The 21221-nt window shown below is 40.0% G+C and overlaps 1 protein-coding gene across 2 annotated transcripts in view; it reads right to left on the bottom strand.

Moving 5' to 3' along the window:
- Nucleotides 1–4634: 4634 nt before the first annotated feature.
- The window catches only part of LOC149244929 (sugar transporter ERD6-like 4), a 32697-nt gene continuing 16110 nt past the window's right edge, over nt 4635–21221 (bottom strand). The window contains exons 11-18 of one of the 2 annotated variants that reach the window (XM_089457618.1): nt 7819–7903; nt 6562–6608; nt 6374–6436; nt 6201–6260; nt 5898–5954; nt 5712–5771; nt 5173–5283; nt 4635–5046 (exon numbers count right to left, since the gene is read on the bottom strand). In XM_089457618.1, the coding sequence (XP_089313744.1) occupies nt 4900–5046; nt 5173–5283; nt 5712–5771; nt 5898–5954; nt 6201–6260; nt 6374–6436; nt 6562–6608; nt 7819–7903 (630 nt within the window). In that variant the 3' untranslated portion in view covers nt 4635–4899. Of the gene's footprint in view, nt 5047–5168; nt 5284–5711; nt 5772–5897; nt 5955–6200; nt 6261–6373; nt 6437–6561; nt 6609–7818; nt 7904–21221 lie in introns of both variants that reach the window. The other variant, XM_089457619.1, reaches the window with a different exon arrangement.

The following is a 21221-nucleotide window of genomic DNA, read 5'->3' as shown; positions in this document are numbered from 1 at the left end:
AGCCCTGAATGGAGTCTCATATGAATGGCTAGTTTTTGTCCAAAGCATATTGGGTAGAGAAAAATTACCTTCATGGGAGGAGATGTTTGCAGCTCTTCAATAGGAGGAGTTAAGGAGGGACCTAGTGAAGGTCAACCTCAGTGGCAGTAGTGGGAGTGGCTCAAAGACAAAGGAGGAGGAGGAAAACACAGCTCTAGCATCGAAGGGACAACAGAAGCAGAAGAGGAAGAAGGACATTTTGAAGGTGAAATGTTTTAGTTGTGGTGAGATGGGCCACTATGCATCCCAATGTCCTTTGAAGAAAAAGGATAAGGATGAGTAACATGACCCTAAGGTTGCTTTAGCGAAGATTGATGATGAAGAGTATGCCATGAGTGCCCATGCGTCTCCAGGAGGGATATGGGGCGATATTGATTTGTAGTCGAGAGGACTACATGTGGGCAGGTTCCTTGAGGAGTCCACATCCTCGATCAATTCCTTGCTATAGAGCCCAAGATTCAGGAGTAGCGAGATGGTCTTAGTGTCATATGATGCAGTGGATTGTTTGGAGGACAGATCCAGTAGCTTGGGACCAGAGACTGATCAGCGCAGAGCAAGGTTGGCAGTAATGCAGGAATTAGCAGTAGCGCAGAAGATTTAGAGGGTCAAAATCCAACATTAATTTTATTATGTTGAACACAATTAAGTTCAACTAATTTTGGATGTTTTTTAGTTGCTTCTCTCAGCAATTGATTTGCAGTACGAATGCAGTGTTAGCAGTGGCAGTGCTAGCAACATAACAGACGTAGCGCTTGAAAGGATGTTGTAGTACATGTGCAACAGTGGCAGTGGCAGTGTCATGGGTAACAGTATAGTAGAAGCAGCAACACAGTGTTGGTGGCAGCAACAATGCGGAAAGGGAGATGCTTCAGAAGCATAGCAGCATGCAATTGGGCATTGTTGCTAGAGCATTTTCCTCGCTAAGAGAGAGTGTTAGTTTTTGGTAGTATCGAAAGTGATCTAACCTTGAAAATTAGTGGAGAGGCTAAGGCAAATGAGTTCTAAAGAACCCAGAAACCATTTAGTGAAATTCCACTCGGATTGTATTTTATTAAAATAATTAATATTTTTAATGGGATTCCTAAGTCTAAACTTAGGAGAATTAAAATATTAATGAATATTAATCAAAATATGGGTGAGAATGATCTAGAAGGCGAATCAAGTCATGTTTTAATCTTAGTCGTTGATTAGAGACTTAATCTGGGCCGTTGAAGACTCAACAGGAAAAGTATAAAATTGAGGCTTGAGGTTCATTTGGAATCACACACGGAGAGAACGAATTGATGAAGAATTTGATTTCTAGGGCAAGGTTTGCTAAGGATTTTGAATTAAGTGATCATTATGTAGCAGAGGGGCAGTGAGAACCTGGGGAGAAGGACTTTCCGAAAAATATAAACAGAGAGGCAGAGAGAGCTAGCAGAGCAAAAAAGTTGCCCGTCATGCAGAAGCCAGAACTGCCGAAATAGCCGGGAAAGCTGACGCAGAGGGCGAAAACTGGAATTGCCGAGAACAGCTAGAACTGCCGAAATAGACAGGAAAACTGATGCAAAGGGCAAAAACCAGAACTGTTGGGAACATTTGGAACTACAGGGAATTGTCGGAACAGCCGGGAAAGCTAACGCGAAAATAGTCGGGGTTAGCCATTTTTGTGTCGAATCAACCAGAATTTTGTCGAGTGAAGTGAGGTAAAACTCACTCAGATTTTCCGCCAGTATTTTCTCTGTAAAGGATTGCTAGATGAGCATCCTAGATTTGTATTCAGATATTTCTCCTGCATAATAATAAAACCCCCAAAGTTGTTGCATTGGTTTTCTCGCATTGGGTTTTTCCGAGGACTATTGTGTCTAAAAATAAGTGTGTCCTATGTATCTTGTTCTTTGCTCTGATTTTTTTTTCATGAGATCAAATATTTAATTAGTGTAGGCTGCAGAAGTAATTTGCTTCAGTATTCAAAAGAATAACTTGAGGAATGTAATTTAAAAAAATTAAGTAGGTGAAGTAGATTTAGATTTACTGCAGTAGGGGTTCCTTGGACTAGGAATTTTCACAACTAATACATGGAACTCATTAAAAAATTCATCCACTATCCTTGTTTGTTGCGAGAGAGTGAGCTTGGCGAAGAGTTCATATTCTTCTATATCCTGATATCATTTGAAAAACTTCTTCTTAAAGGTGTCCCAATCTCTTGCCAACCCTCCCTAACATTTAGATTCCCACCACAGGAACTGCTCACACGCTATTTTCTCCAAGTACATCAATGTAATGTTTATCTTGTCATCTTCATCACAAATATGGTGCATAATGAAATAGCTCTCAACTTTATTAACCCATCTTGTGCTCTCTTAGTTATCCTTGCCATCAAACTTTGATATATCTAGTTTTACCTTGTGTATAAAATTATTAAAAGAACTCATATTTGATGAGCATTGTGGATGTGACAATGAGTTGAGGCTACTCATTCTCTTTCTTACATTTTTTGAGGCTTCGTTTTCATCCTAGAATGCAAGAAGTTTTTCATATTTTTTGTTGGATTCTTGTAATAAATTTGCACAAACCCTTGTGAATTTGCTTTCATGTTGGATGTTCAATTTTTTTTTAATTTTCTAACTCATTTCCTTCAAGAGGGCCCCTAGGTTTCCTATCAATGTTTCTTGTATTCATTATTAATGGTTGATTATACAATATTGTATGTTATAGTATTATGAAAATTATATGTGCGTGTGTGTGTGTGTGGTGGGGGGGGATACTTATAAAAATTAAACACTTATTCACTTTTATAAAATCTTATTCTCCCCTAAAGAAATTTTTATATCTCTTTTTCTTGATCCCACCTTAAAAATACCATAGGTTCCCAAAACCATAGGCTCAATTACCATAAGTCAGCGAGAGCCTACACTGATATCAATTTTGGAAGACAACTATTCCAAATAAACAATATATTTTATGAGTTCTTTGATGATGATAATACAAAAATGAAGTGTACACAGAAGAGAGAGAGAGAGAGAGAGGTTGCAACTTTACAAACATACAATAAAGACTGTATGACTAACAAACAATTAATTAGTTAATTTTAGACTCATTATACTTGAAGAGTTAAGGGACTTCAATAGGCAAATGCAAGAGAAAATTCGATACCAAAGGCAAAAACCAAATGAGCTAGAAAAAGAACTTGCCAAGCGTCGAGACTCCTTCACCACCATGACAGTAGAATTAGACAAGAGGAGATTGCAAGTCTCACAATTGGGAAAAAAATCACTCCACTAGATGATTGGAAAGAGTAGAATTTCATTTAAATCACTAATCAACTATAATAAGATTTGAAGTGAAGGAAGATGCATTGAAGAAGCAAAAAACAATTGTGCAAGAGACCAAGCAAACCCCTTCCCTTGCCACTATAGAAGCCAATGACATGATGGATTCAAGCATGGTAAACACACCTTCCAAGATCCTTCCATAAGAACCCTTTGGTGATTTCAAAAAGCACACTAGATGCAATGGTTCCAATTTTTTGAGGCAAATGAGCTACAACGAGACAAGGGCTAGGCAAGGTAGGGTAACCGATTGTGATTCCCATTGTAGCTCAACAGATGCCCAAGTATGAAGTCCTGTGATTTGGTGGACAAGAAACTAGCACAAGTTCAACTCAAAGCATCTTTATCAAGGCAAGAGAAGCCAAAAAAGAAGCCATTCCCATGGAGGAAAAGGTAACTAGGAAATGAGTGGGCAATTATCCATTTAAATCTACTTCTAAATTCTTGGAAAAATACAACAAAGGGATGATTCCAACACTCAAATTTGCATCGACACTTGGCAAGCATCATCACAAACCAAAAAGGTATGTCATGGTATTATTGGTTTGTTTTCATTGTATGAAAACACGTTGTAAGGTGAGTAATTATTGGCACTTTAGAAGGCTAAGTAGTCCATGCAAGAATTAAAGTTGGTACTACATATTGACTGTACATAAGGAAGCCAAATGTTGAGGCTTTACTCGGAACTCCATTCCAATAACTAAATTGCTTCATTATAGACCTCTTTTGAGTCCTCCATTTCCTATTTCACCATTTCTTCTCTAGCTCTCTTCTTCATCAAGTGCCATTTTTCTCTATACCGTTCATATTTAATGGGCTATGTTGGAAGGTCCACCATCATAATATTTTGTTTCATCTTCCTAGTGAAAAGGAGTTTTGGACATTCACTCCACTTTGCAAAATTAAATTTGTTGTGAAGTATTAAGAAGAGATTAAAAGAGAATGCATTTTAAATATGCAATGTCATATTCTTTTTTTTAAATCCAATTTGAATCACCAATGTCATATTCTTTTTAATTAATTTGTTTAATTAAATAATTTGAAGCTTTTATAAATAGAATAAAATTCTATAATAATTTTTTTATGAATTAGAAAAAATTATAACTCGTAACAAAGAATAATCGACCTTTGTTCGTACAAAGTCTAAAGTCTCGATGTCACTACAATCAGTGATACCCAGCAGCAAATAAAATTAAAATTTCAGAAAGTTGAACGGAAAAAATAAATATTAAAGAACAATGGTACCAATAATTATAGTGACAAGCTAGCATAAGAATCGCTATATCCAATATGATGCCGACGGGTATTACTTAATCAGTGAAGATGCATGATAAATTCGGGGTCTTATCAATGAAATACATAATGAGATCCCTGAAATAGGTGACCTGATTTTATTTCCCGTGCTCTTTCAGATACAATTTTTTGAGGATACGACACGATCTGTAATGGATCCAGTGTCATCTCACCACTTCATGAAGCATCTTCACTAAATACACCAATTTTTTTCTGTTAAAAGGACTTGATCCTTTCAGAGCAATATGTCCTGCCATCAATAGAATCTAAGGTTCCCGGCTAGCTCAACCTTATCTATATGATGCCTCAATTTCCTCCAGAGTTTTCCCCTTGGTTTCAGGCACACACAGCACGATAAAGATGAACGTAATGACAGTAAAGAGAGCATACAGTGAGAATGTTCCTGTAACAGATAACAAAAATTTCCACTTTAGTTGGGAATCCCAAACTGATGATCAAAATGCGTTCTAGATGCTGCAACAGAAAATTGCAATATAACCAGTTCTCAAAAGCAACAAAGTTTACCTACAGTGCTCCACTCTAAAAGCAAATTAATAGTCATTGTTACTGCCCAGGAAAGGGCCCAGTTCGCCAAAGTTGCCACACTACCAGCGATTCCCTTGACATTAGTAGGAAGTATCTGCAATAGAGTAAAGTAGAAAACTTATACTTGATGGGGAACAGAGCATAATCAGAAATAGTAACTGACGGACATCCACATAACAGGACAGCAACGCAATCTATTTGGCTGTAAGCTCGATTTTCAGAACATCATAAAGGCCCAAGTTCAACATTACCAATTACATCCACTCACGATTAGATTCCATATTATGTTTGCATGTGAGTGATTCGTCGAGAAATGGAAGTCATGATCACTGGTTGGCAAGTGCCACCAGTTTACTACAGGACCACGTCCACTTCTTCGATTATCACAAATAGTTTCTATCAATCACAAATAGTTTATGGGGATAAGCCTCAATTTTCTCAATTGAAAATTACCCCATACATATACAACCTGGAGTCCTTTCCAAGAATGCTTCTCAAGTGAAGTTGGACAAGGCACATTACCTCAGACATAATAATCCATGGGATAGCTCCCATACCAAGGGAGAAGGCGATAATGTAAGCCTGCGAAGGAACACCAACATTTGACATTAAATCAAGAAAACCACGAGGCATTTCTACTATGAAAATGATGACTGCCGTGAAAACATAAACTTGGAAGTTCCTAGGTAATTTGAATCCAAAGCCTACCAATAGACCAATTAAAGCCAAAATACTGGCCATATTGGAAACTGCTGACATGTGAATCTGCAAGATGCAAAGAGGAAACTAGATCAAACTCAGATATGATGATCTAGCACCCACCCAGTTTTCATATTGGTTCCAAACACATATTCAGACACTTAGAACTAGCAGTTGATGTTGTCCATCTCTTATCCCTATGAATATACTACAAAGTTTTATTTTGATAAATGTCATCCACCTCCTAGAAAAAAAATGCTACATAAGTCAAGAGGTCAGAACACAAAATATCTAGAGGTATTACCGTCTTACCTTCATATAGAATGCAAAAGCAATGACGATGAGGCTGATGGCCATTCCAGCAGATGAGATCTGTTTTTAAATAAATGTAATATCATGTAAAATTGAGTTACAAATCTGAAATTGAGTCCGTGGAGGTTTTCTATGCAGTAGCAGAGCATTGATAGCAGGACTTGTTTACTGACCATGAGAAGAATTCGTCTACCGGCTTTGTCTATCAACCATGCAATAAATGCAGTCAGGACAACCTACATAGAGCAAGGCACAAAACAATACTTGTGTAGATAAAAAGGAGCAATGGCTATATTCAAACTTCAAAACAATGAATGAGATGGTTAACAAATTGTTTGGATGTTCTGGGCTAGATAACCACCTGAACAACAGCCAGTCCAAGGGATGCAGCATTAGCAGATGTGATTCCTGTTTGATTTATGAGAAATCAGTTGCCATTGTTTGACACATTCTGTATTTTACATTTATTTCTATTGCATACTTTACCAGACATGCATGTTTTGATTGTCAATAAAAAAAAATTGATCAGCTAAAATTCAAATATTTATCCGTACTCTTCATCTATGCTAAAACCTATGTTAATGAGGATTTTGTGTCATGAAATCTGGATAAATTTTGAGATTATCCCAGTTTGAACTAATAAGAATAAGGCCTAGACCAGCAGTATATGGAGTACTGGCAGAGCATGGAGGTAGAGTGGTGCTATATGGAGGTAGGACAACATGGTAGCCAATGTGCAGAGGAAGATGCATCGAATCGGTGCACAAAGAATACAAGGCATGAACTGACCTAAGGTACCATAGAAGAAAGAACTTTAGAGCAGAGATGCAACAAGAATGACAGGGACTGTAAAAGAGCTCACAGAACAGAGTTAAAAGTAATGTCATGGCACTTAGGTGTTTACTGGGCCATGTAAGAGTGTGTGATGCATGATTGAGACACACAGATTGTGGACCAAGACTCATAGCCATGGACAGAATCACAAGATTTGGCTGTGATGAACATGAACCAACTAGCATACAGGTCTCAGATGAGGTCAAGCAATGCATGAGGGGGAAGTTGGAACAAGTAGTCCAAACTGGTAATTAATCATTAATTGAGATGGAGAAATGTAATTTCAGCGAAAATACATAGTGAGGAGAGTTTATCATTATGAATAGTTGTGCCTCCATATGTTTTGGAGTGTAAGTGATAAATGAAGAAAAAAATAGACCAATACGTAGTAAGAGCTAATTATAGCAAGCAGTGCTTCATTGGTGATAAACTTTGTACTGTGTCCAAACTCCACAGTAATATATGAAGTCATGTTTTGGGCATGTTTTTTTTGTTACATGAAATCTTATGATGTATAACATGAGTGGTACAAGTTTCTATGTGTGTGAAGTGCTGACTAACCACACTAATTTTGTGAAGGTAGAGATGGTCTAACTGTAAGATGAATTTTTGGAAAAGAACTGTGTTTGTCAATTTAGTCTGTCCAACATTTCAGGTAGACACTCCACCCATCATCAGGGACATAAAAGCTTTGAGATAAATGTCAACACTGAAGATGTTTGATATGAAAGATGTGGATTGTAAAAATCAAGAATAAAAAAACATGCATAGGGAAAGAACTCACCAGCAGCTTCAAAAATGGAACTGTTGTAAAACATAACACCACTAACTCCTGTCAACTGCTGCAAGACAAGCAACCCTATACCAATCTGCACATAATATTATTTTCAGTGATTAGGTTCCTTAATCCTAGTTCAACATTAACAAAAGATTTATAAGCTATTATCCTACTTAATGAAAATAACCAAGATCTAAAAAGGAGAGCACTGGAACACTTTTGAACAGGTCTAGAAGATGGAGCAAATCTAAAAGATGAAAAATAGAATAATCAATACAAAAACTACTTTGGAACGCATCACCCTCCAGAAATATGAGGGTTATTTTTCATTTTCTCTCAAGGTAGTGCAGCAGAAGGCTATGGGAGTGCAGGGACAGTTACAGGTTGATGGAGGTTCTACGGAGACATGTCTCACCGTGAGATTCTTTTCTGGCATAGTTCACATGTTTGATTTTTAAGCTATTATCCTACTTAATGAAAATAACCAAGATTTAAAAAGGAGAGCATTGGAACACTTTTGAACAGGTCTAGAAGATGGAGCAAATCTAAAAGATGAAAAATAGATTAATTAATACAAAAACTACTTTGGAAGGTGTCACCCTCCAGAAATATGAGGCTTATTTTTCATTTTCTCTCAAGGGAGTGCAGCAAAAGGCTATGCGAGTGCAGGGGAAGTTACGGGTTGATGTAGGTTTTCGGACACATATCTCACCGTCAGATTCTTTTCTGGCATAGTTCACATGTTCAGGGGTAGGATTACATTGTTTGAGCTTTGCATTAGCATTGTTGCATTTTCAATGGAGAACATTGTTCCTAGGGTAAACCCAAAGCTTGGGGCTGCACTGGTGAATGATAAGAGCAAGGGAGCCCTATAACAGGTACACCCTACTTCATGATGATCCTAGAGCATGATTTACTGTAAGGCAGGGATCAACGATGGTCAAAAGGAAGAAACACCCTGCATATGAAGGTTTAGAGCATGAAAGTTGAAAAGGAGAGAAAAATGCCCTAGTTTGGGCAAGGGCCGGGGCATGGTGGTGGTAGTGAAAGAGTTTAAACTAGGAATGCCTAAGCTTGGATGAGACCATGTGACAGTGGAAGCATTCATTTGCTCAAAGGAGGTCACTTTGCAAGGAACAGTCAACTTCAAGGGAGCAATTTGGTTGCTTGATAATGAGTCTACGCAATTGTAGGATGGACATTGTGGGAAAAAAGATATTAAAAGCACATTTAAGTGGCTTTATGGGTATTACACATTGTTCAAGGTGTACTCCACATATTTGGAGGTATGTTTCACCTCTGAAACATGCAGGGAAGAGACACTTGGCTCAAGGCATGTCTATATATTTGAAGGAGAATCCTTTGCAGGAGGAAACACCATGTAGCATGATTGACATCCTATAAGCCCATAAACAAATAAATAAAGTGTAGTATAGGAAGGTTAAAAAGATGACACGTGGTGAGTGGACCTGTTGACCACACTTTGTCAACAGTCCAAGGAAGCACATTGCAAAGAAATGAGGAAATTTTTTCAAAGTTCAAAGTCATCAGCCAGAACAGTTTTATTATTGTAAACCCAATTTCTGCAAGTTATATTGTAAATGGTGCTAATATGACCATCTACATACATAACAACACCTAGGTAAGCCTCTAATTTTGGCAACGGATTTCATCCTAGGAAGTTTTTTAACCTCACCGAATTATGTGTATTTCTAAACGGATAATCGGAAAAGTTTTTCTTCAGCATAAACCCCCAAGTTACAGTAGAATCCCTTGATAAGGTCTTAGGTGAGTCCTAGTGTTATATCGAGTCTTTCTAAATGTGTGTTTGGGAATAATTTAAGCACATTTGGCTAAATTATTTTATTACAAATCACTTGGTCTATAATGGATCATATTGAGTCGCAGAATTGGGTAATGTCATAAGGGTCTATGTGTAAATGTGTATTCCCCCTTTGAGGACTCAAATAATTGTAATATCTAATGTAAAAAATATTTTAGTGCATGGTCCCTCATACTTAGACACCATGGCTAAAATATTTGAGAGTGGAAAAAATATTAATCCTCTGTAGTGTCAATTAATTAATTTTTCTGGCAAAATAAATTAAATCCTAAGCCAAAAAATTAATTAATTTTGAGTCAAAAAATAATTATAGAGAAATTATTTTCTCTCCAAGTGAAAAATAACAAAAAATTTGTGGGTCAAAGGAAATTCAATTTTTGGAGGTCCCCCACCAAGGCAAAAATGGATATTTTAAGAAAAATTGAACCCTTGGACCTTGGTAGTGTTAGTTTTTGTAGCATCGGATGTGTTCTAGCCACAAAATTTTGTGGAGAAGCTAGAATATAGGAGATCTCCAAAACCAAAAATCGTTTATGGAAATTCCACCTAGAAATGACTTAATTAGATTATTAACTTGTTTTTAAATATTTTCTAAGTCTAAACTTCGGGAATATGGTTAATTGATCATAATTAATTAAGTCAAGGTGTGAATGTTCTAGAAACTCACACAGATCGACTTCTAGTTAATCCTAGCCCTCGATTAAGATTTACTCTTGGCCGTTTGAGTCCCAACAGAGGATTATAAGAAGAAGTCGATGGGCACTTGGAGAGTACACTTGAGCAAGAGTTCCTTGTGCAGATCGAGCTAACAGCAGTAGAGTTCGAGACAAAAAAGGATGCAATGTCAGCGAGGGGCAGGGACAGTGATCAGGAGAAAATTTCCAGATCTGGAGAGGCAGTAGCAAGAGGCTAAGTTATTCCGAGTGCAGGAACGCAAGTGCAAGTACGCGCAAGTGCAGGAACACGAGTGCAGGAAGCTCGAGTATCGGAGTTGCTTAGGGAATATCTCGGCCAAATTTTCTTGTTGTTTGGATTGCCAATTGGGCATCCATATATGTACTCAGATTTCACTGCTTGCATAATAAAATAAAACCCTCACTATTGCACCGGTTTTCCCAAGTTGGGTTTTTCCAGGGACATTTGTCCAAAAATAACTGTGTTATTTTATGTGTGTGTGCTAACATTTCTTCCAGCGTTTATTCTTCCGTAGTTTTATTTGTGTAGGTTGCAGTGTGAGTTATTCAGTGTTTGTTGTAGGAAACAGTAAATAAATTGTTAATTAAAATAACAATTAGGAGAATAATTTCCAGTTGCTGCAATAGGATTCAAGTTTTTGAATTTTCACATGGTATCAGAGTGCAGATGATCAGCCAGAGAGCTCAGTAGCGAAGAAAGAAGGAGTTTCGTTGTTCAGTGTGGGCAGCAGATCGAAACCCTAAAGGGCAGTGCAATCACTTTGCCAAGAGGCTGAATTTCTTGAGGAGATTCGATTTTTCTGAGAGGGACAAAAAAATTTGATCTCTCCAAATCAAGGGATTCTAGAGGCAGAGGGAGCAGCCCAGTATTTTTGCAGAGCAGATCTCTAGCTGGACGTAGTAGTTTTTGCAGTAATTTGCTAGAACAGAGCTAGCGTCGAGTGGAAGAAGAGCACACACATAGGGAAAATTTTCCTCAGGGAATTTCTAGTCTCAAGAAGTTCGTTTTTCCTTGCATATCGACAATAGTTGTGAGCAGATCTTCTCACTCCTGAAGGGAGTGCGAGTAGCAGATCCAGTAGCCTAGCAGTGGGAAGGAGGGAGATTTTCAAGTTTATTTTCTCCAATTTTGAGTTTCCAAATTGTGTAGCTCTACAGGGATGGTCGTACAAGATTTCCAGAGGAGGCCATATGAGTTAGCCATAATGCAGATCTTGGCAACAAATTGACTTCCAATTGTCGGAGGAAGTGTGAGTTGCAAAGAAAGGAAGGGTCTCAGGCAGGGACTAGGCTCAAAAGGAGATAGTGGGGCACAAAATCCAGGTGGGGGAGGAGTATGATTAGGTAGGAAATTATAAATAGGAGGAAGATGGCAGCTATAGGGGCTTTTGACAATTTGATATTTACTTGCACCTAGCATGCTTAAGTTGTTTCGCTGAGTCTGCAACCGAGAATCTCAAGCGCGTTTCTCACCCCTTGCTTCGGTAGACATCAGGTGCCAACCCAAGGAGGGAAGTCGATTTCCTTGTGAGCCTCTTCAGCATCAATTTCAGGCAATTCGTGGGGGTTCCATTCCAATTTCCAAGGTGTAGTTGACGAGTACAATTTGCTTGGAGGGGCTAGCAGAAAGCGGGAGTGTTGCTGAGATTTCCGAGGGAGTTCTACATTACCATTTGCTGGTGATTTGAAGGGAGAGATCAACCAAATCAAGGAGGAGTTTTTCTGTAGCAAAGAAGCCATCCGGGGGACTACGTGGGCCTACGCAAGAAGCTTTCCTAGGCACACATGGGAGTTGGGGAGGTGATCATTGGGGCCGATTTGAGCTGGAGATTTGGGGAGATTTTCGAAGGGGCGAATCCTTAGAAATTTGCAACATTTTGGAGGGCTGAAGTAGTGATTCACTAGGTGGGCCGAAATTACCAGTCAATTGAGGAGCACGTTGAAATTGGGGTCAATTTCAGAGGTCGGAAGTAGGCCAAACCCTTTTTGGGTTTTGGTGGGTTATTGGAGAGGAGTCCGGGGTTAATTTCCTGGAACTTTCTGTGCACCAGATGAGGACCAAATCAGCTATTTCTTACAACCAACAGTGTAGTTTCTGAAGGGTCGGTGCAGAACAATTTTGGGGGCAACTTCCTAGCAGTGGAGTAGCTGATTTCATCACTTGGGCTTTGCTAGCTTGCCTTGGGCAAGCCCAGGTGCATACATTCCGAGCTTCTATTGTACCCCATCTATTTATAATAAAATGGCTCAGTTCTGCGCAATTTCTAGTGCATTTCCTAGTGTTTAACTTTGTGTGTAATTTTGCTATGCATGCTTTGTTTATCACTGATAATTTTCCTTAGGGATATTACAGTGGTATTAGAGCTCATAGTCTTGGCTCAGCCTGTGGGAGCAACTATTAGTCTATGACACCAGAGGACAGACAACCATTCAACACATTTAAACACAGTGATTTTTTGTCAAGGTGACCCTGGAAAAACCTCCTACAACTCTTGGGGAAAACCAGTTCGAAATCTCTTTCTTATTTCTGGAAAATGCTTTTACAATGAGAGAAATATTCAACAAAAAATCAGCAAGCAAACTTTTACAACTTATCTCGTTTTCCGTGCCTCATAGCCAACTAGAAAAACTTGCTAACAGCAAAACAGAACAGCAATAAATGTTGTACGGCCTCCTCGATTTTTGTGCCAATTTTCAGCCTTAAATGCTGTTGTACGGCCTGCCTAGAAAAGCATGCAAGCTGCCATAAATGTTGTTGTACGGTTTCCTCGATTTTTGTGCAGAAAAACAGCAGTACGGCTGTACGTATTTCTACCTAGAAAAGCGTGCCAAGGTACAGCCACTTGCGGTATGGCCTCCCTGGAAAAACGTGCCAGCAACTTCAGACTTTCTGCTCCTCGATTTCTGTGCTAACTTGCTGTACAGCCTCCTTGGAATCTGAATCAAAACTATTGTACGCCCTTTCTAGAAAATAGTGCCCAAAACCTGTCTTTCACTGTGTGCTAACTCAGCAATACGGACTTGCTGGAATGCTGCCTTGGAATGTGTGCCAAGCTGCTGCCTCCTTCTCCTCACTGTCCAGAAATCTCCCTTGCTCTCTTGCTCTCCCTCTCTCAATCTGCTCATGAAAGAATGAATGACCTTTTCCTCCTTTCCCTCCTTTAATCTAACCCTAAGTGACTTTTGAAGAATCCCTAAATCCAATGGCTGAAGTAGATTGAGATCTAGGGCTGATATTAAATGCTCATTTAAATCTCAATTTCTATTTTTTAATTCACCCCACTTTAGTAAAGACCCACTTAGTCATTTATTTCCAAAGTCACTTTTCCTTTCTAATTTTACATTGACGTTATTAAAGTCACTTTAAAATTAGAATTTAGTAACTTTATCACTTAAAGTCACTTTTAAATTAGATTTGACTTTATAAAAATTATAAAGTCACTTTAGGAAAAAAATTAAATTCTTTTGGACACTTTTCCCTAGGCCAAAGATCAAAGCCTTAGGGAACCACCTGTCCTCTGGTACCAAATTTCAACACTCCCTCTTACCGATGAAGGTGTTCCTCACCACACCCATCTTGTCTCTGAAGTAGACATGCTTGCCCCGTGGTAAGGCTTTGGTAAGAATATCTGCAACCTACTCATCAGTGGGAATATACTCAAGCTTCACAGCTCCCTTCTGAACATAGTCTCTGATGAAATGATATTTGATCCCGATATGCTTTGACCTTTCATGAAATACTGGATTCTCCGTGAGTTTAATGCAACTCTGATTATCACAGTAAATCACTGAAGGTCTCAACGGCTGACCAAACAAGCCAAACAACATCTTGCGAAGCCAGATGGCCTCACAACTAGCTAGACTGGCTGCCATATACTCTGCTTCCGCTGAACTCAATGCTACTGACTGTTGCTTCCGGCTGAACCATGACACTACTGCCAAACCCAACCCAAAACAGCACCCTGAAGTGCTCTTCCTATCAGAAGCACAACCTGCCCAATCAAAATCAGTATAACCTGCCAGTCTCACTCCATCCCCTTGCCTGTAGTCCAGACCATAATCCACTGTCCCCTACAAGTACCGCAAAATGTGTTTTGCAGCCATCCAATGAACCTTCCTAGGCTCACACATAAACTGACTCATCGTGTTGACTGCAAAACAAATATCTAGTCTAGAGTTGACCAAATACATCAAGGAACCAATCAGCTGCCTGTACAATGTGGGATCCACCAACTCGGAATCCGAAGCATGAAGCTTCTTCCAGTTGGTGATCATCGGTGTCGACATGGGTTTACTATCCTCCATGTGGAATCTGCAAAGGATGTCCACAATATGCTCCCCCTGCCCCAGGAAGAAATGCCCCTCCTCCTGCCACACCTCCAGACCCAAAAAGTAATGCATCAAGCCGATGTCCTTCATCTCAAACTCCGCCGCAAGATCTCTCTTGCAGTGCTCTATGAGTCTCTCTGCACCTGTAATGACCAAGTCTTCCACATATAGCACCAGAATGAGAGGCTCCTCACCTATCACAATATAGTAAAGGTTCGGATCTGCCTCACTCTTTGTGAAACCCATCCCCTGCAAGTATGTATCTATCCTGGAGTACCAAGCTCTGGGAGCTTGCTTCAGGCCATAAAGGGCCTTCTTCAGTCTGCACACATGGGACTCCTTCCCATGCACGTCAAAGCCCTGTGGCTGCTCAATGTACACCTCCTCCTATATGAAGCCATTGAGAAATGCAGTCTTCACATCCATCTGGTGGATCTTCCAACCCATCTCTGCTGCTATCGATATAATGGAGCGGATCGAAGTATATCGAGCCATGGGAGCGAAGGTCTCCTCATAATCAACTCCCTCTACCTGGGAGAACCCTCTAGCCACAAAACTCGCTTTGAATTTCTCAATGCTGCCATCTGCAGCATGCTTTACCTTGTAAAGCCATCTGGAAGTAACCACAGATTTGCCCTCAGGCCTCGGCACCACCTCCCAAACATCATTCTTCATGATAGAAGAATACTCCTCCTGCATGGCCTCTCTCCAGACCTGTTGGCTAGCTGCCTCCTCATAGCTAGAAGGCTCAGAGTCAAGGATGCTGGTAGCCATTGCCATATAGCTACAAAACCTCTCAGGTGGTCTACTCTCTCTGACCGGCCTCTTAGGCTCAGCAACATATGTGGCATCTCTCAAGGTGTCCTGAAGCCACTTGGGCTTCCTCTTCCTTGAGCGCACTTCTCCCATTGGAGAATGAAACTCCTCCTCCTCATCATCATCAAGAGCCTAAACTCCTGACTATCTGTCTGTTGTCCTCCTGCCTGCACCTGAACCTGTAGAAGCTGAGGTACTGTGTGAACTGTCCATCAGTGGACTCCCTAGTGAACTGCTTTGTGGACTGCTCTGCATGCTGCCCGGAGCACCACCCCTCTGGCTCCGCGAGCCACTGCTCACTAACGGAACTGACATCCTCATAGATGTACCTCCGGATCCTCCTGATCCCTGCCCACTGGATCCCTGCGACTGACTCAACTGCTGCTGAGGGTCTGGCTAATCCAGATACTCTAACTCCCGTGACCTCCTAAAAGCCCTATCCTCCTCGAACTTCACATTCCGCCTGACAACAACTTTCCTCTGTGCAGGAATGTAAATCCGAAAGGCCTTTGAGGTCTCACTGTAGCCCACAAAGATACCCTTCTCTGCGGTGGGCTCTAATTTGGTCCTCTTCTCCTTGGGTATATAGGAGTATGTAATCCACCCAAAGATACGAAGATGACCAATATCAGGCTTCTTCCCAGAAAAGTCTCCTATGGAGTCATGTACCCCAAGGCACGATGCGGACTCTTGTTCTGCAAATAAACGCTGCGTTGCAGGCCTCTGCCCACAAGAACAATGGCAACCCCTGATCATGTAACATGGCTTTGGCAGCCCCTCCGATGGATCTGTTCTTCCTCTCCGCAACCCCGTTCTGTTGGGGGTTGTAAGGAACAGTGAACTCCCTCCTAATGCCTGCCTCCGCACAATAGTCAACAAACTCTCCAAGGGTGTACTCTCCCCCATTGTCCGACCTCAGGGACTTGATCTTATGACCTGTCTGTGTCTCCACAAGAGCTCTAAACTCCTGAAACCGCTTGAAGACCTCACTCTTGGTCTTCAAGAAATAAATCCAGGTCCTCCTGGAGTGATCATCAATGAATAAAACATAGTACTCATATCCACTCAAGGAAACATGAGACATCCGACCACTCACATCAGAATGAATCAAATCAAGTATCCCAGTCGCTCTGTTGTAGCCTGTCACTGCTGGGAAAAGGGGATTTGGAAAACTTGCCCATCGCACATCCTCTCCAAGTATCAAAGTGATCAGTACTGAAATCTGGCACACCTGTAGTGATCTCCCTCAAGGTCCTCAAGGCTCCATGATACATATGCCCCATCCTACGGTGCCAAATCTCACACCGCTCAAAACTGCTAGCTTTGCTATCGGTACTACTGCTCAATGCCAAAAGGGGCTGGAATGCAAACTTGTACACCTTTGCATGGCATACACCTATCACTCTAGCTGAATCAGCTGGAGTGCCCCTGGGATATATCAACACCTATCTTCCCCTGAACAGTTCCTCATATCTTCTGTCCTCCAAAGCTGAGACGGATATGAGGTTCTTCCTTATCCCTGGCACATAAAGAACATCTGACACCTTCAAGGGAGGTTTGGACTCCCTCTGAAATGTCAGTGTCCCCACACCGACTGCTCTAACAACTCTGTCATCACCGAGTACTACCTCTATATCAGTGCCACTCTCTGAAAGCTCTGAGAAGTACTCACGGACTCTTGTCATGTGACGTGAAGCCCCACTGTCCACATACCAGATACCCGAAGATGCTCCGTTAATCGAGGGAAAAGCATGCTCCCTCTGAACCTGTGTGGCAGGTGATCCTGCACTAGAGGACTCACACGCAGTGAACCCAAACTCCCAGTCAAAACGATTTGCAAAGGCCTCAACCTCTGCTGAAGCTGCCATGCTCTGGTTCTTCCCCTTCTTCTTCTTCTCCGGACACACAACTGCATAGTGTCCCATCTTTTGACAATTCCAACACTTCAGCTTGGAATAGTCCTTCTGTGTGTTACCCTGTTTACCTTTACCTTTGCCTTTGCCCCCACCATTGCTTGTGGAAGCCTGCTTCTCCCTTTGTCTTTCTTGCCTCCTGCGAACAGTGCTACATCCTCATCCTACTCAACTGGCTTGGCTGCCCCAAGCTGACCTTTCCTGATCTCTGTCTGAATGCAATCATCCCAAAACCTCTCCCATGTGAGAAGGGTCTCACGTGCACAAACCCCATCAACAAAGTTCATCCATGAACGGGGGAGGCCATTCACTACAATCCCCACCAACTCAGTGGGTGGAATGACCTCTCGAACTGCTGCCAACTCATCTCTCACATTATTAATCTTTGTGAGATATCCAGCTGCACTATCATTACCCATCTTAATAGTCTTCAGCGTCTCCTTCAGGACCATTTTCCGGTTCTCATTAGTACTCTGGTAGAGATTGGACAATGTTGTCCACATCTCATGGGCATTTCTCTTTCCTCTCACATGAGGAATGCAATGGTATTTGACTCCGTCTAGAATTAATCTCTTACCCTTGTTGTTCTTTCTATTATAAGCAGCCAACTGAGTGGCATCAGTAGGCACAACAACAAGGTTCTGTGTGGTATGCACCATAATGTCTCAGACTTCTGCCTCCTCAAAGATACTCTGCATTCTCTCCTTCCAAACACTGTAATTGGTATGCCCATCCAACCTATCCTCCACCCTCAATCCCAATGACATCCTGCTGTCCTAAAACTGAAAAATAGCACTGTTGTAGTAAAGATAAAACTGTTGTTTGTGAAAAATCAGCGTGTTGGAATTTTCTGAGTGAAAAATCAGCAGGCTGTAATTTTCCTCCTTGCTGTCCCAAACTACACTTCAGCACTCAAGCTCTGATACCATGTAGAAATTTCTCATTTCCCACCCCGGTTTTCAGTTTCACCTTATTTCTCCAAAATAGTTAAATGCCCTTTCCCATATCCATACATTCAACAACTGGAAAATAATTTTTGCTGAAAACACAAATTCTGGAAAAATTACAGAATGCTAGAAAATGCAGAAATAAATATCAGCACATACAAACAACCATTCAACACATTTAAACAAAGTGATTTTTGGTCAAGGTGACCCTGGAAAAACCCCCTACAACTCTTGGGGAAAACCAATTCGAAAACTCTTTCTTATTTCTAGAAAATGCTTTTACAATGAGAGAAATATTCAGCAAAAAATCAGCAAGCAAACTTTTACAACTTATCTTGTTTTCCGTGCCTCACAGCCAACTGGAAAAACTTGCAAACAGCAAAATAGAACAGCAATAAATGTTGTATGGCCTCCTCGATTTTTGTGCCAAATTTCAGCCTTAAATGTTGTTGTACAGCCTGCCTAGAAAAGCGTGCAAGCTACCATAAATGTTGCTGTACAATTTCCTCTATTTCTGTGCAGAAAAACAGCAGTATGGTTGTACAGATTTATGCCTAGAAAAGCGTGCCAAGGTACAACCACTTGTTGTACGGCCTCCCTGGAAAAACGTGCCAGCAACTTCAGACTTTCTGCTCCTCGATTTTTGTGCTAACTTGTTGTACGGCCTCCTAGGAATCTGAGCCAAAACTATTGTACAGCCTTTCTAGAAAATCGTGCCCAAAACCTGCCTTTCACTGTGTGCTAACTCAGCTGTACGGACTTGCTGGAATGTTTCTTTGGAATGTGTGCCAAGCTGCTGCCTCCTTCTCCTCACTGTCCAGAAATCTCCCTTGCTCTCTTGCTCTCCCTCTCTCAATCTACTCATGAAAGAATGAATGACCTTTTCCTCATTTCCCTCCTTTAATCTAACCCTAAGTGACTTTTGGGGAATCCCTAAATCCAATAGCTGAAATAGATTGAGATCTAGGGCTGAGATTAAATGCTCATTTAAATCTCACTTTCTATTTTTTAATTCACCCCACTTTAATAAAGACCCACATAGTCATTTATTTCCAAAGTCACTTTTCCTTTCTAATTTTACATTGACTTTATTAAAGTCACTTTAAAATTAGACTTTAGTAACTTTATCACTTAAAGTCACTTTTAAATTAGATTTGACTTTACAAAAATTATAAAGTCACTTTAGGAGAAAAATTAAATTCTTTTGGACACTTTTCCCTAGGCCAAAGATCAAAGCCTTAGGGAACCACCTGTCCTCCGGTACCAAATTTCAACACTATTCTTGTTTTGGGAAAATTAATTAATTAAGTGAAAGCTGCAGTTGTATTAGCTTCGATATTTGTTGTAGGAAACAGTAAATAATTTCTTTCAGTAATTAACAAATAGGAGAAGTTTAATCAGTTGCTGCAGTAGTAAATTCAGATGGGATTCTCAAATTTTCACAGGGTTATGGAGGAGACTTCAAAGGATAGTCTTGAAGCATGGAAGAAGTTTTTCCCTTCAATAATTGATGTCATACAAGCTTTGTTAAGGAACAACTCAAGGTGTGTCTTAAACTATAAGCGTTGTTATAAAGTTCTCTTCATGCAAAAGGTACGGTCATTCTTTCTTAAAAAAAATTTACATTACTAATATCGTTATGCCTAGGGTTTTGAATCACAGAGATTCTTGTTAGGGTAATTAATAATTAGATTGAATCTACCCTCATTATATTATTGTTCTTGTGGAACCCTAAAAAGGTTCACCGTAAAACCCTAACCTAAGGGTATGTCGATGCTAATATGGAAACCATAGTCTACTTAGGGTTGTTGATGAAATCTAAAATTCCTATTCTTTTGATAAAATCCCAAGTCCTTTAGGGTTTTCTATACAAGTTTATGTATTTAATCCCTAGATCTTTAGGGTTTGATGAATTAGGGTTTATGAGCAAAACCCTTATAATATCTATAGTAAGATCCTAAGAATGAAGCCCTAGGTGTATGTTCGTTTGTCTTATTGAAACCCTAGCCTGGTCAAAAATTTTGTATGTCTAACTTTAATGTATTGATATTTGTGTCTTGGGTTTACCTAGTAGATATTGTTGTATGCTTGTGCATGATTATGAATCCTAGATATGTATATATGCTAACCTAATTGTTGATGCTCATAGTTTGTAAATTCTAGGGTTTGTAACAAATCCCTAGTAGAAGTTTGATATTCTAGGATATGATGATATTGTTTCTGATATGATGATTAAATCTAGGGTTTGCAACAAACCCTAGTAGAGTCTAAAATGTATAGTAGAATTGTTATTTGATTGAATTGTTGATATCTAAGGATTTGTGTCTCTAAGATGGAATCTAGGGTTTGTAATGGATCATAGTAGAATCTATCATATATCTCTGAAAATAATATTGAGGCCCTAGATAGAACGACATTGATTTCTTGATCAAGTTGCCTTATATTGTAGTCTAGGGTTTGTAACAAAACCCTAGCAAGAAGTTGAAGTTTAGAAGTATGTGTCTCTTGCTGATTATGAACCTAACTAAGTTTAGGTATTTGATGTCTAAAGTCTAATGCTTCCATTATTGTATTGACATGATTCTAATATAGTTAACTTCATGCTTTTGTATTTGGTTGTACTTGTTGTTTAAGTTGTGCAGGTACATAATCTTCAAGATGTTGGAGATATTCGTAAGTAAAGTTGACTTGATAATATTGGTAAACATGATGAAGAATGAAGATGATCAAGATGACCTTGATGTTGTAAAAAGGAATGAAGCCATGATAGGTTCTCTGATGTTGATCTCCCCAAATTAAGAGGGAGGGCATATTATGATAGTCATGATGGATACCTTGAAGAAGAAATTGGAGAATGAATGAAAGT

Source organism: Pinus tabuliformis, chromosome 7 (assembly GCF_031772625.1).
Source record: "Pinus tabuliformis cultivar Carrire ecotype Pingquan chromosome 7, CPIR1, whole genome shotgun sequence".
Taxonomy (NCBI): Eukaryota; Viridiplantae; Streptophyta; class Pinopsida; order Pinales; family Pinaceae; genus Pinus; species Pinus tabuliformis.
Note: the sequence above shows the minus strand (reverse complement) of the source record. Positions and strands in the feature narration are given on the sequence as shown.